This window comes from Pleurodeles waltl, chromosome 4_1 (assembly GCF_031143425.1).
Source record: "Pleurodeles waltl isolate 20211129_DDA chromosome 4_1, aPleWal1.hap1.20221129, whole genome shotgun sequence".
Taxonomy (NCBI): domain Eukaryota; kingdom Metazoa; phylum Chordata; class Amphibia; order Caudata; family Salamandridae; genus Pleurodeles; species Pleurodeles waltl.
Window position 1 is genome coordinate 194743413 of NC_090442.1, and position 12121 is coordinate 194755533.

Here is a 12121-nt window from a genome sequence, read left to right on the forward strand (position 1 = left end):
TTTCGAAGTTTGCAAGATTTGTTTTCACCATTTACGTGGAAGCAACATCACTGTTTAACTCTAAATGACTCCGGTTGTTATCTGTTCCTTGAAAATTGCAGGCTTCTCGCAGTTCAGGTAAGTTGGCTATTATAGTGTACTCTTTTCACAAGAAAACAATATCCATGCGAGTTACATAAGTTTCTCTGCATCTGCGCTCCTACCTGGACTCCTCTGTTTCTGGAGTCCTTCTGCTGATCTCTGTGATGCTCGGTTTCTCTCTCTGCTGAGAACGCACTGACTTACAAGTGCTTCCTTCGCCCAGCTTTCTGTAGATGTCCACTTTGAGTGGAAGTGCAGCTTACGTTCTTCAGAAGCTCCTTTCATCCCCTACAGACTTGAGGAGGCATACGCAGGAGTTCTCGCTTTACCTTGGAAACTACTTGGTACTGAGTGCATTGGCCAGGGTGTGGCTCCCTTTTATAGTGGCAGCCTCCCAAGATGTCCGCCCCTTATCCTGTTGGAAGTTGTAGTTATACAACTCCTTATACTTGAAAACAAATTGCTTTGCCTTGGAGTCTTTCCACTGTGGATAAAATAATAGGTCAATGAAATAGCCAAATAATGATCTAAGTTTTTTCTTTTGTAAAGTATTTTCTTCTGCGCTTAAGACAAGTGGTAAAACCTGCATAGAAGGCATAGCAGTAATCGAGCTGCAGTTCACTACCAGACTCATTTGCCATTCATTTTATTCAAACGGTAGCCACATTGTCTAATCCAGATAGCTTCTAAAACCTCTCGCTGATCAAAAATCCTTATGAAGTGGTGCATTTCGGACATCCCAGTGAAACTGTTTTTTTCAGATCCATGCTGCTGATCATTCCTCCTTTTTGGTATGCATATGTTACGAAAAGGGGCATGTTTAACGAAGTCAGAAAAAATTGCCCGTTTAATGTGCCCAATTCTATACACTTGAGGTACCCTCCGTTCACAAAGACTCATCTCACATACCTGAAGGACATACACATCAAGATATTAAAAGACAGCATCACTTTTTATGCACAACATAAAGACATTACAGTTGGGCGTATGTGCAGTCCCTGTCTACACACCGAACCTTGGCCCACAAACACCTCCTGGCTTACATTGCTGCCAATTTCCTAGCAGGCTGTTTGTGTGCTTGCCTTTGCCATGGAACGCTTTTAAGACTTCCCTTGCATATTTGAAGTCTCCTGCATCTTGGCAGTTCAGTCAGCGGGATCCTTTCTCCAAGTGGAATTCAGGATCAAGTCACAGGAAATGCAAGATCTTCGCCCGTGCACCCAAAGAAAACTCACTATTATGTGTATGTACGCAGATGTGTCTTTGTTTTTGCAGGGGGTGGTTTACCTGTTAATTGTGAGGCTGGGTGCTTTACTGAAATCACAAAAGTTGAAGAAAGAGAAGTCATTGGACTTTTCAAGAAACCTGAGTGCTAGACTTTACTGCCTGCTCTCAATGGCGGTAGGAGACACAAGACTAGCTGCTGGCCACGCTGCCCCCCTGCAGTAAGGGACTGCCTTCTGCAGACCTGGCTAAATGAGGTAGGCAGTGACTAGGCACATTTGATTGCTAGATGTAGATATACTGCTCATCTGCTGTGGCAACGAGAGGTTTATATATTTGTAACCGAAGAGGTGCGTTGTGAGTAAAAATCTAGGGTGTGAAGAGGTTTACTGGTGGAGCACAGTGCAGTGAGAAACATCAGAAGCATCAAGAGGTTCCAGCACAACCTCCAGGCGTGGTGACCTGAACCTCAGGTGTGCACCTACTCTGAAAGCCAGTATGTCACATACTACCTGGGACTCGCAAAAGAGGCAGCAGTGGTTATGGAATCGTTGGTGGCACATTACAAAAAAGTGGATACTTTCGAGGTGGCAATGACATTCCCAGGATTCTAAATGAGAACAGTCATTTCTACAGATCCTAGAGAGAGATGAAATTGGCATAATGGAAAATTTACAGGATAGGCCCTTTCAGGGCTGTATATCTCGGGATATTGGAAATATTGATGAAAGTGGGAATGGGCCATTTAAAGGATACTGTACGAACCGGTTCCTCTTTGTAGAAATCTGTGAGGGATGTCCCTGCTTCATACCTTTAAACCATACACTGATAGTTCTCCGAGCACGTTGAGATGAGGCAATTTGTGGTGTTTGTGTTTTTGAGGGAACCAAAATAGCCAAAAAGGTCCATTATTCCAGAGCCCTGTACTCCTAGCTTTTCAGTCCAGGAAATCCGATGTTACAAGTTGATGCAGGATTTGAGAAAGGGGCTAAGCATTTTGAATATTGATATATCTTTCAAGTTACCTTCTAAGTTGCTTGCTTGATTTTTGCTTACCGTGCAAAGCATTTATCTCCACCCAGCTTAAGGCTCCTCAAGTTTATGAATAATTTAAAATAGAGTAATTGTGGCGAATATCTGTTCATGCGTTTGATCCTGTTCTGCAGTTTATTGTCCTAGTTGAGCTGGAATGGTCTTGGGTGCAGAGCAATTGGGGTAGCAATTTGGGGGCAGGGATTGTTCTCTTTAAACGTTTAAGTTGTAACCTTGTCTGTTTATCCCGTCCGTCGTCTTATTCTCCCGCCCTCTTCCTAAGTCTTCCTCTCCCATCCAAGGTGAAAAGCAAAGTAGTAATTATAACCTGTCCCAATGACATCATGGATAATTTTTTGTTGTCAGTACTGTTACTACTGTGTGTCAGCTAACACCAGGGAGTTTGTTAAATGCTCTGACTTACTATACATTTTGGCTGTAACTCAGCCTATTTACAGTGAACAATGATGCTAATGTTATGCCTGTACATAGTGATTAACCCAAAGTATTTTGTTTTTGTTTTACAGAACGATGAACATTTTTTAAATATAATCTATGACACCTATGTTTCTAACCTGACGAAGGGAACAATGAGCAAGAAAATGTGAAAAGATTCAGCATTTACTTTTTATTTTTTTAATTAAATTCAAGATGGCTTATCTGATTTACCTGCCTGATTTACTGTTTCCTAGAACCTCAGATAGCGTTGAGAAAAAGGTTTTTGATTTAAGAGATACAAAATAAACAATACACAACTTGGCAATACAATCGTAGTGGGTTCCTGTCCTTAAGTGGTGTTCAACAACATGTGATTTCACAGATCTGTTCTTTGTTAAAAACGTTATCATTGAAATATAGTTTTCTGCAAGAGTCTGAGAAAGGGTTCCATCTAGTGATGCCCAATCTTGCTTCTCCGTTGATAAGACTCAGACTACATTGGAGCCCCCATGGTTAAAACCTGCTGTGTTATGAATAAGAAATGACAAAAAATGTAGGCTCACGTTAAGGTGTGTCATGTCCCCTTAAGGCTTCAGGAGCGTGCACTGCCCATGGTGCCTTTAGTGTGAGTTGCATCAGTGTCATTTTTTGCTATCTCTGGGTGCTCAAGGTGTTTGTGTTGTGTCTTCCTTATTCTGATTTCCTAAAGGAGTATGATTTTCTTTTCCAAAACATATCCAAAGGACCCTTCAGTATGGAGCGGGGATTAAGTTAAGAGGCAGGCTCTGGGGGCTCCAGAGAAGAAAAAAACAGAAAAGCTTTACAGGAATACTCCAGTTACACTGTCAAAGTGGCTAACTCTCATAAGGACCCCCCAACAAGAGAGTGGTCCTAGAAACGGAAAAGATGAAAAAAGGTGAGAAGAGACTCTATAGCCATTTATCTCATTGCTGACAGGCACCTCTGCCTTTCAAGGGCCAAAAGTTAACACCACAACAACTCCATTGAAGTCGGCATCACCATCAAAGATGAAGCACTCCTGTTAGGGATGAGATCCTGATACAGTTAAATTATTCAGTGTCACTGCAACATTCCTTAATTGCTCCACCGGTGTGAAGGCCCTTCTCAACGGCACCAAGATCCACATCAAGGTGTTTGACATTTTCACTTACTGCCAAAAAGAAACTTAAACTGTGTCCTGCATAGGAGTCAATCATTAAGTCTTTGGGTCGATGAGATGCATAATTCTGTCCAGGGACCCTTATGAAGTACTTCTTGAACCTCTGAACTTACCTCATCTACCGCAGATGGTGTCTCATCCTACATCCACAGTAGGAAGTATGTCAGTATCGTCTTAAGTAGCCTTCAGCCCTAGAGGAGACCCAAACTCACCACATATACCCAAAAAGTGTAGAAGACATACAGCAGTGTCCCCATACCCATCGCTTTCCGGTTCCTTGCAAGACAAAGACACACCCTTCTCCTGTACTCCTACATACCCTGCTACATCTCCAGCAGCAGTATCATCAGTGAATGATAGTATGTTTCATGGTATACTTGTAAGGGGGAGGGTGACTAAAAAAAAGGATTTCACTGAGGAGCCACATATGGCAGTCTCTATCATAATGGAGGTCCTACAACCAAGAGCTCCACAGAGACCTTTTCTCCCATTTGTTCCAAAGTTACAGAAAACATTTTAAAATCTGCACAGGTGAGCACAGTGACTCCAGGACTTCTAAAGAAGAAGCTTCTTCATTAGGATCCAGATTTTTGAAGCCAATCCAAACTGGTTTTTATTTTGTCTTTCAGAAGACACACCTCGGCACCTGAAAACTCTGTGCCTACTGACAGAGAGCAGGAGGATTGACACAGAAGGCAGACAAATGTGCAGTAATCCAGCTGCTACATTGGAACATTTTGTTGCTGCAGCACCCCTTGGCTGTTATGGAAGGGAAATATGGATTAAGGTTAAGGATTATTCTCACAATTGCCTGATCATCGCTTGAAAGACTTTGAGGAGATGATGTGCAAAGGTTCGCTGGTCTTTAAACAGCTAATAAGCTCAGCTGTGGATTCAATGGAACTAGTGGTGTTTGGTGACTGCCACAGTGTTCCTCTCAGATCCTACTTGTGGTTGAGGCTCATAACATTAAAACTAGACGCACAACTAAAAAGTCAAAACCTCTGTCTCCTTTTTTTTGGACAGGATTTAGAGGAGGAGATGGGCAAAAGAAAGAATACTGCAGAGAGCAGTAGGTTTGGAAGCATTGGAAACCCAATAGAAATTTAAGTATGAGCGTTTTTATCCATTGAGGGTTCAATTCCTCACCAGAAGTAACAGCAGGTTCAGAAATTTCTAATGGGAACCGCAGATTCCTCACCTTGTGAATATTCTCCAGAAATGAGACTAGATCTGGAAAACTCAAAAGTATTTTACTTCGTTAGGTGCCATGATGTGGGTCCATTCCTCTATAGAACTGATGATGGAGCCACATATAGGCAACGCCCTTGTGCACCGTTGTCAGTTCCTTTCTTTCCGCACCCTCAGATGCAGATCCAGAGCTCTAATCCTTTGTCTTAGATTTTGCAAAATATTAACAGTGTGCAAGTGAAATCTTCAGTTTTTAAACCTTGTAGGGGCTGTCACAAACAGATGTTGTTGACAGATCCCTATTTGTATATCATTTAGTCTTGGAGCTGGAACACAACTCAAGGACTAGCGACTGTGCCCAGATGAGCCCGAAGGTCATATGAGATCCCAAAGCTCTGTCACTGAACACTGCCAGACGGCACAGCGGTGTCTAGTAGAGTCCAAATAAAAGTCCAGTTCCTGTTCTGAGTCGTTCTTGCAGCACATCCTTGTTGTGATCAATGTCTTCAGGTCAGTCCAAGAAAAAAGCATAAGAAATCCAAATGAGAATCAGGCCCTTTCAGCACCTCTTCCCATGGAGGTTAAGACTTCTATCAAACCTCTGCTGTTGTTTTTTGAGGCCCTTACAGACACGCTTTTAATCACATAGGCAAAACCACACCTGGGGCTTCCAATACCACCTATGTCAGGCGCTGCCTCTGGCACAGTAAACTTCTCAGCTGTTTCAGAGCCAAGGCTAAGACTCCCAAAGACAGCTCCCAGGCCATCAGGGGCAATATGCAGCTCAGTCCCCTGCCCTTGCAGCACCCATAACCCTTTACTGTGTCCTTTCCAACACAGTGACTCTGTTGGAGGCTGTATCTGCCATTTTCTTTAAGGGTGGCAAGCCATTATGTCTGATAGATCGATCCTCCAAATTATCCACCAGGGCTATGCCCTCTCATTATTTTCTACTCCACTATACTTTCACCTCCCCCATCAAAACAGCTGGCTGACAACCACATGTCCATTTTACAGCAGGGAGTGCAGTCCTTTTGCCCAAACAAGCTATAGAAAGGGTTGCAGACTTGGAAGCAGGAACTGGGTGCTACTCCTGCAACTTCCTTATGCTAAAGAAGGATGTCCTGTCTTGGATCATCGTGCTCAATGTTCAAGGTGTTCACAATGGCACACGTTCTGTTTGTCCTGGATGGTAGCATTAGACCTGTAGGACGCTTATTTTCACATTCCCATCCTGCAGGTCCACAAGCGTTATCTGAGGTTCAGATTTGGGCAGGAGCGTGTTCAGTTTGCAGTGCTCCCTTTTGACATTACCCTTGTACCTCAGGTGTTCACAAAAGTGATGGCAGTGGTTGCAGCAGACCTTTGGCGGTTGAGTGTTCCAGTCTTCTCCTGCCTTGACAACTGGCTGTTGGAAGACATGGTAGCCCAGGCACTCGTAGACCACCTCCATATGACAGCGATCCTTCTAACAACATTAGGGTCCACTATCAACATGCGAAAGTCACACTTACCTCCTTCATACACTTCTGTTCACCTGAGCTGTCCTGGGTATGGTGCAGTTTTGACCTTTACCCCAAAGCAGAGAGTCCTGGGCATTCAGGCTGTGATCTGAATGTTTCAGCCTCTGCCGTGGATTGTAGTGAGGATGACTCTAAAACAACTGGGGCTATTAGCCTAGCCTCCTGCATCCTACTGGTCATGCCAGATGACCTATGCAGGCTCTTCAGTGGAATCTGAAATCTCCGTGGTCTTATCACCAGGAGAACCTATTTGATCCTAACCAGGTTTCGGAGGAGATTGCAAAATATCTCCACTGGTGACTGCTTAACTATGATTAGGCGAGATGGGGGATCAGAGTACTCTGGTCTCAGATGGAAACCAGGCTCCCACATCACTCTGGGACTAGAGTCCAGAAAGCCTATGCCTTTGGAAATAGCTGAATTACCAGAGCATTTCTCGGATGGTGCACCACCTGACTGGATCGCTCAATTCCAAGTTGGATGAACTTGTCTGCCCCTGCCTAGCAGATCATAAATGGCAATTTCATCTGAAAGTGGTGCAGGACATCTTCCACCAATGGCGAGAGCCCAGAACACATCCTTTTGCCATCACCAAAAACATGCAATTTCAACACTTTTACGCATTGGAGTTACCAAGAAGGCTCTCTCTCGGAGACACATCCCGTCTAGAGTGGAGCTCAGGACTCTTAAATGCCTTTCCGCCCATGTCTCTCCTGTTTTGGGTCCTCAAAAAGATCAGAACCAACCTAGGCCAAGTCATTCTAGAGGTTCCAGTTTGGGCCAGGAGTGTGATATACCCTGAACATCTGGGCATGAGCATCTGTCCTGTGAGCAGGCTGTGGCATCACTCTGGGTCTAGAGTCCAGAAAGCCTATGCCTTTGGAAATGGCTGAATTACCAGAGCATTTCTCGGATGGTGCATCACCTGACTGGATCGCTCAATTCCAAGTTGGATGAACTTGTCTGCCCCTGCCTAGCAGATCATAAATGGCAATTTCATCTGAAAGTGGTGCAGGACATCTTCCACCAATGGCGAGAGCCCAGAACACATCCTTTTGCCATCACCAAAAACATGCAATTTCAACACTTTTACGCATTGGAGTTACCAAGAAGGCTCTCTCTCGGAGACACATCCCGTCTAGAGTGGAGCTCAGGACTCTTAAATGCCTTTCCGCCCATGTCTCCCCTGTTTAGGGTCCTCAAAAAGATCAGAACCAACCTAGGCCAAGTCATTCTAGAGGTTCCAGTTTGGGCCAGGAGTGGGATATACCCTGAACATCTGGGCATGAGCATCTGTCCTGTGAGCAGGCTGTGGCTTTGGGAGGATTTGTTGCAGCAGCAGGGCAGGGTCCCTCACCTAGATCTGCATAACCTGAATTTCAATGCGTGGCGACTGAATGGGAGCCCTGAATGGGAGCAGTTGATTACATTTGCCAGCTAGGTGCCCTTCCGCACAGTAGGTGTACACACAGGCTGGGGAAACAAGTTTGAGGCTTGGTATGACAACCTCCAGAGGGACCCATTACAGCCAAACTGTCTGACATTTTGTCAGCTTTTTTATGGCTCTCAGATCATCATCCTTTGCTCAATTTAGTTTCGGTCCACCAACAGTAAACTCTGTTTTTCCAGAACACACAGTGCTGAGACCTAGAGCTGCCAAAAGTAGTATAGCTGTTTTCAATGTCGGGCACCCTATCACCCTTCCAACTTTTTTTTTTTTTTTTTTTTTTACCCCGTCTCACCCCTCGAAAGAGGAAAGTTTTTACCTTCTGGACCCCCAAAAAAACCTCAGTTTCTGCATTGATGATACGATGGACCATCAGGTGGACAATCAACTTTTTATGGGCTTCTCTATAGTACAAAAAGGCAAGGAAGTGCAGAAAAGAAGCAGATCTACATGAATAGTTCTATGTATTAAAATCTGCTATGCATTAACTAACAAGTAGCTTCCTGAGGGATTAAGGGCTCATTCCACTCGAGCCAAGACTGCTGCTATTGCACCAGCATGCAGAGTGTCTGTCCTAGATAAGTCACATATGAAACAATGGGTTCACTAGATGTAAGAAAGCACCCTTTTTGACATGGTTAGCCCCACTTTTTGCCTGGTTTCTGATGTGACTGACTGTTAGTGCACTGTCCCTGCTAACCAGATCCCAGTGCCAGATCTTTCCCCAAAACTGCACAGTTGTTTTGCACATTTGGCAAACTCTTAAGCTATCACCGTAAGTCCCTAGTAAATGGTACCCCTTGTACCTACAGCCTGAGGGTACTAAGGAAGGTCTTTGAGGTCTGCAGAAGTAGTTATGCCACCCCCAGAGTCCCCCACCTAACAAACTCAGTGCTGCCATTGCAGACTGCATGTTTTGGTGCAGATTAAATTGAAAACATGACCTGACACACACCCTGTGTGACAGGTCCACACTCACTGCATGTGCCAGGTGTAAATCACCCCTAAGGCAGGGTGCATCAAGGCACATGTGAGGGCATATATGCATGAGCAGATGTGCCCCTTGTATGTCTCAGTTGATTCGGAGACATAGTAAGTGCACAGGGAAGCTATTTTAAATGCATGTGCTGGACACTGGTCATTGAGTTCCACAGCTACATGATGTCTTGTCTGAACCCTGGGATGTTTGGTATCAAACATCTCGGAATAATAAACCCTCGCTGACCCCAGTGATGGATTTATTAATAAATGCACACAGAGGGCACCTAAGAGGTGCCCCCTGAACCTACCAGCTGCTAGTGTGCTGGCTGACTGGTCCTGACCAGTTCAGCCACCATAGATGCGTTTCTGGCCCCGTAAGTTGAGAGAAAGCGCTCTTGCGGGCCAGAGACAAAGGCTGGAGGTGGTACCACCTCATTCAGGCAGGATGGACATGCCAGGGAGGGAAGCTTCTCAGGTCTCACAGCCTTTGTAATGTGATGCAGGTCTCTCCAAATAGCGGAGATGACCAACCCCCCTGTCCTGACCCCACTTTTGGCAGCAGCACAGGCAAGAAAATGAATTAAATTAGGAGGAGCTCCCACTTCATGCTAGTCCCACCCCTAAGGTGGACGACCTGAAGTGGACACTACTTTTCAGATTCCTCCGGGTTACTTGGACGGAATTAGGCCACTATGGTTAGGGCTATGCCCACTTCCCAGCGGGAGTGGTCATAAGAAGGGTGTAGTCACCCTAAAGGTGGCACCCCTGAACCCCTCAAACTCAGACTTCAACAACCTTGGAAGACCCGGACAAAGAAGAGTTGCACCTTCAGAAGAGGAAAAGAAGCAGCTGACCATGCTCCAGAACTCCAAAGAAAAGTCTCTGCAGCTGCTAGACCCCAGAAACCGAACACCAGACTTGACCACTGCACCAGCCGCCCAGGACCAGAGGTGAAGCCATTCAACGGTGCCGACACGGGTTCCCAGCGTCCCAGAGACCAAGTCCAGTGTGGTCTCACCCATTTTGGACTCTCCCGAGACACCTGCAGCCTCTGCACACAGGTCTTCTCTCTCACAGGCTTGTGGCGAGAGAAAATCTGGCACCTCCAGCAACCACTGTACCAGTGATCCCTGACCCCAGCTGAGGTGGGTCATCAGTACCACCATCATCCCCCTGCTCCTAAGAACTCAAGTCCACCCCTGATGGATTCCCCGGCGACGCCTGTAGCCTCAACATGTCAGACACCCTGACTGCAAGTGCTCCCAGACGAGAAAAACAGACACCTAAAAATACCTAAGTCTACTTATCTGCGTGTTGTCCCTGACTGCCTTACTAGCCAGAGCCTGCAGCCTCTTTGTCACGAGGTCCAACTCGGGCATTGGGCACCGACACCTTATTTCATCTTTGCACCCGGCCGCCCCAGTACAGCCCTGTGTGACCCATTGGTGTGGTTCTGATCAGTGTCTAGGTCTTACCTTTGCTTCGTGAGATTGGCTTTGTAAGTCATTGTTAACCCTGTTTGTTGAACATTGTTTTTCCTTCATAGGATAACATTGAGAGAACTCTGAAAATTGCACTGTTGATTTCTGAAACTGCCAAGTATTTATGCTTAAAAGTCTGCATACTTGATCACAAAGTTCTTGGGTTTGAAACATATATAAAAAGAATTATTTTTCTAAATTGGTCTCGGATTTATTCTTTGAGTGTGTGTCTCATTTATTGCCTCTGAGTGCAACAAATGCTTAGCTCTAGCTTCTGATAAGCGTAACTGCTCACCCACACTACCACAAAATAGAGCATTAGTCCGATCTACTGTTGCCCCTGCAATACCAATTGAGGATCCTCTGGACTCTCTGCAGTGTACTTCATTTTACTGCACTACATAGAGAGTCCGCTTCCTACACTAGGCTGCTACTTGGGGTTCAGTGCGCACATTCACAAAACACTTTTGCCAAGACAGTTCCGTCAGAATGGCCTTTTCCCCATTTTGATCTTGCATGTCTTTGATACAAGTCGTTCCACAGTCCCACCACCTGGGGGAGGAATTGCTTTAATATCTCTTAACAAACGTGGAATCTGCAGCAGAACTATACATTAGAAGAACAAGTTAGTTACCTTTGCGAATGCTCTTACTGTTGGATACTTGATAACTGCAGATTCTGCATCTCCTCGTTCTGTGGAATGGACTCTTTTCAGCCTGCAAATGAAACACACTTTAGTATTTGTGGTGGCACCGTTATGCTGCTCCGTGTTCACTTCCAGAATGGAACCACGTAGACATGGAGTAGCATGATTCCATCTTACAACCTGTAGGAATAATGTTTTTGAGTTTTTCAAATAGAGTCTAACGTGTGGAATATTCACAAGATGCAGAATATGCAGTTAGATAAGTAGCCACCGGAAAGAGCGTTACAGAAAGTAAGTAACTTCATCAATACCATAAAAACCAGCCTCAAACACCTGCATGTCACTTTTCAATGCCCCAGCCTCCAGTCGCCACTCCAGTAGAGGGAACAGTATCTTTCCACATGGAAGAGTGCAAAAAATCACAGGAGACAGGTGTGAGCATAGTTACTCATTGTAGTTCAAGGCAAAACCACCCAATTCCTCCAGAGACAATGTCAAAGTACCTTCTTATTTAGGTACCAGAAGAGCCATCCAAAAAGCGAACAATTGTACCAGCTCCTCCATCTCCTAAAGGGAGGCGGAATGTGTTCCAGATACTTTCTGATGCAAATCACCCACCCACGACAGTTTACAACAGTATTAGATCTAGAGACTAACAACTAGTGGATCAGTAGGGAAAGCTTTAAATGTTAGGTCTTTACCAAATTTCTGTCCCCTTTAACAAGGAACCTTCATGTATGCAAGAGATCTTCAGGCTGCATGTTTACACATTCCCATCCTTAAAAGGCAAAAGGCGTACATGAGGGTTGCTGTGTGAAGACCCCATTACTAGGTTGCAGCACTACCCTTTGGTCTGAAGTGAGCTCAGTGCATCTTTTCAAAATGCATACGAGTTTG

General features: G+C 45.0%; 1 protein-coding gene across 7 annotated transcripts in view; it reads left to right on the forward strand.

Annotated features, from left to right (window-relative positions):
* DCP1B (decapping mRNA 1B) overlaps positions 1 to 10777 on the forward strand; it is a 152075-nt gene extending 141298 nt beyond the window's left edge. For 6 of the 7 annotated variants that reach the window (XM_069228074.1, XM_069228075.1, XM_069228078.1 and 3 more), the window contains one exon: positions 2865 to 10777. In XM_069228074.1, the coding sequence (XP_069084175.1) occupies positions 2865 to 2945 (81 nt within the window). In that variant the 3' untranslated portion in view covers positions 2946 to 10777. The remainder of the gene's footprint in view (positions 1 to 2864) is intronic. The other variant, XR_011202233.1, reaches the window with a different exon arrangement.
* Positions 10778 to 12121: the final 1344 nt, after the last annotated feature.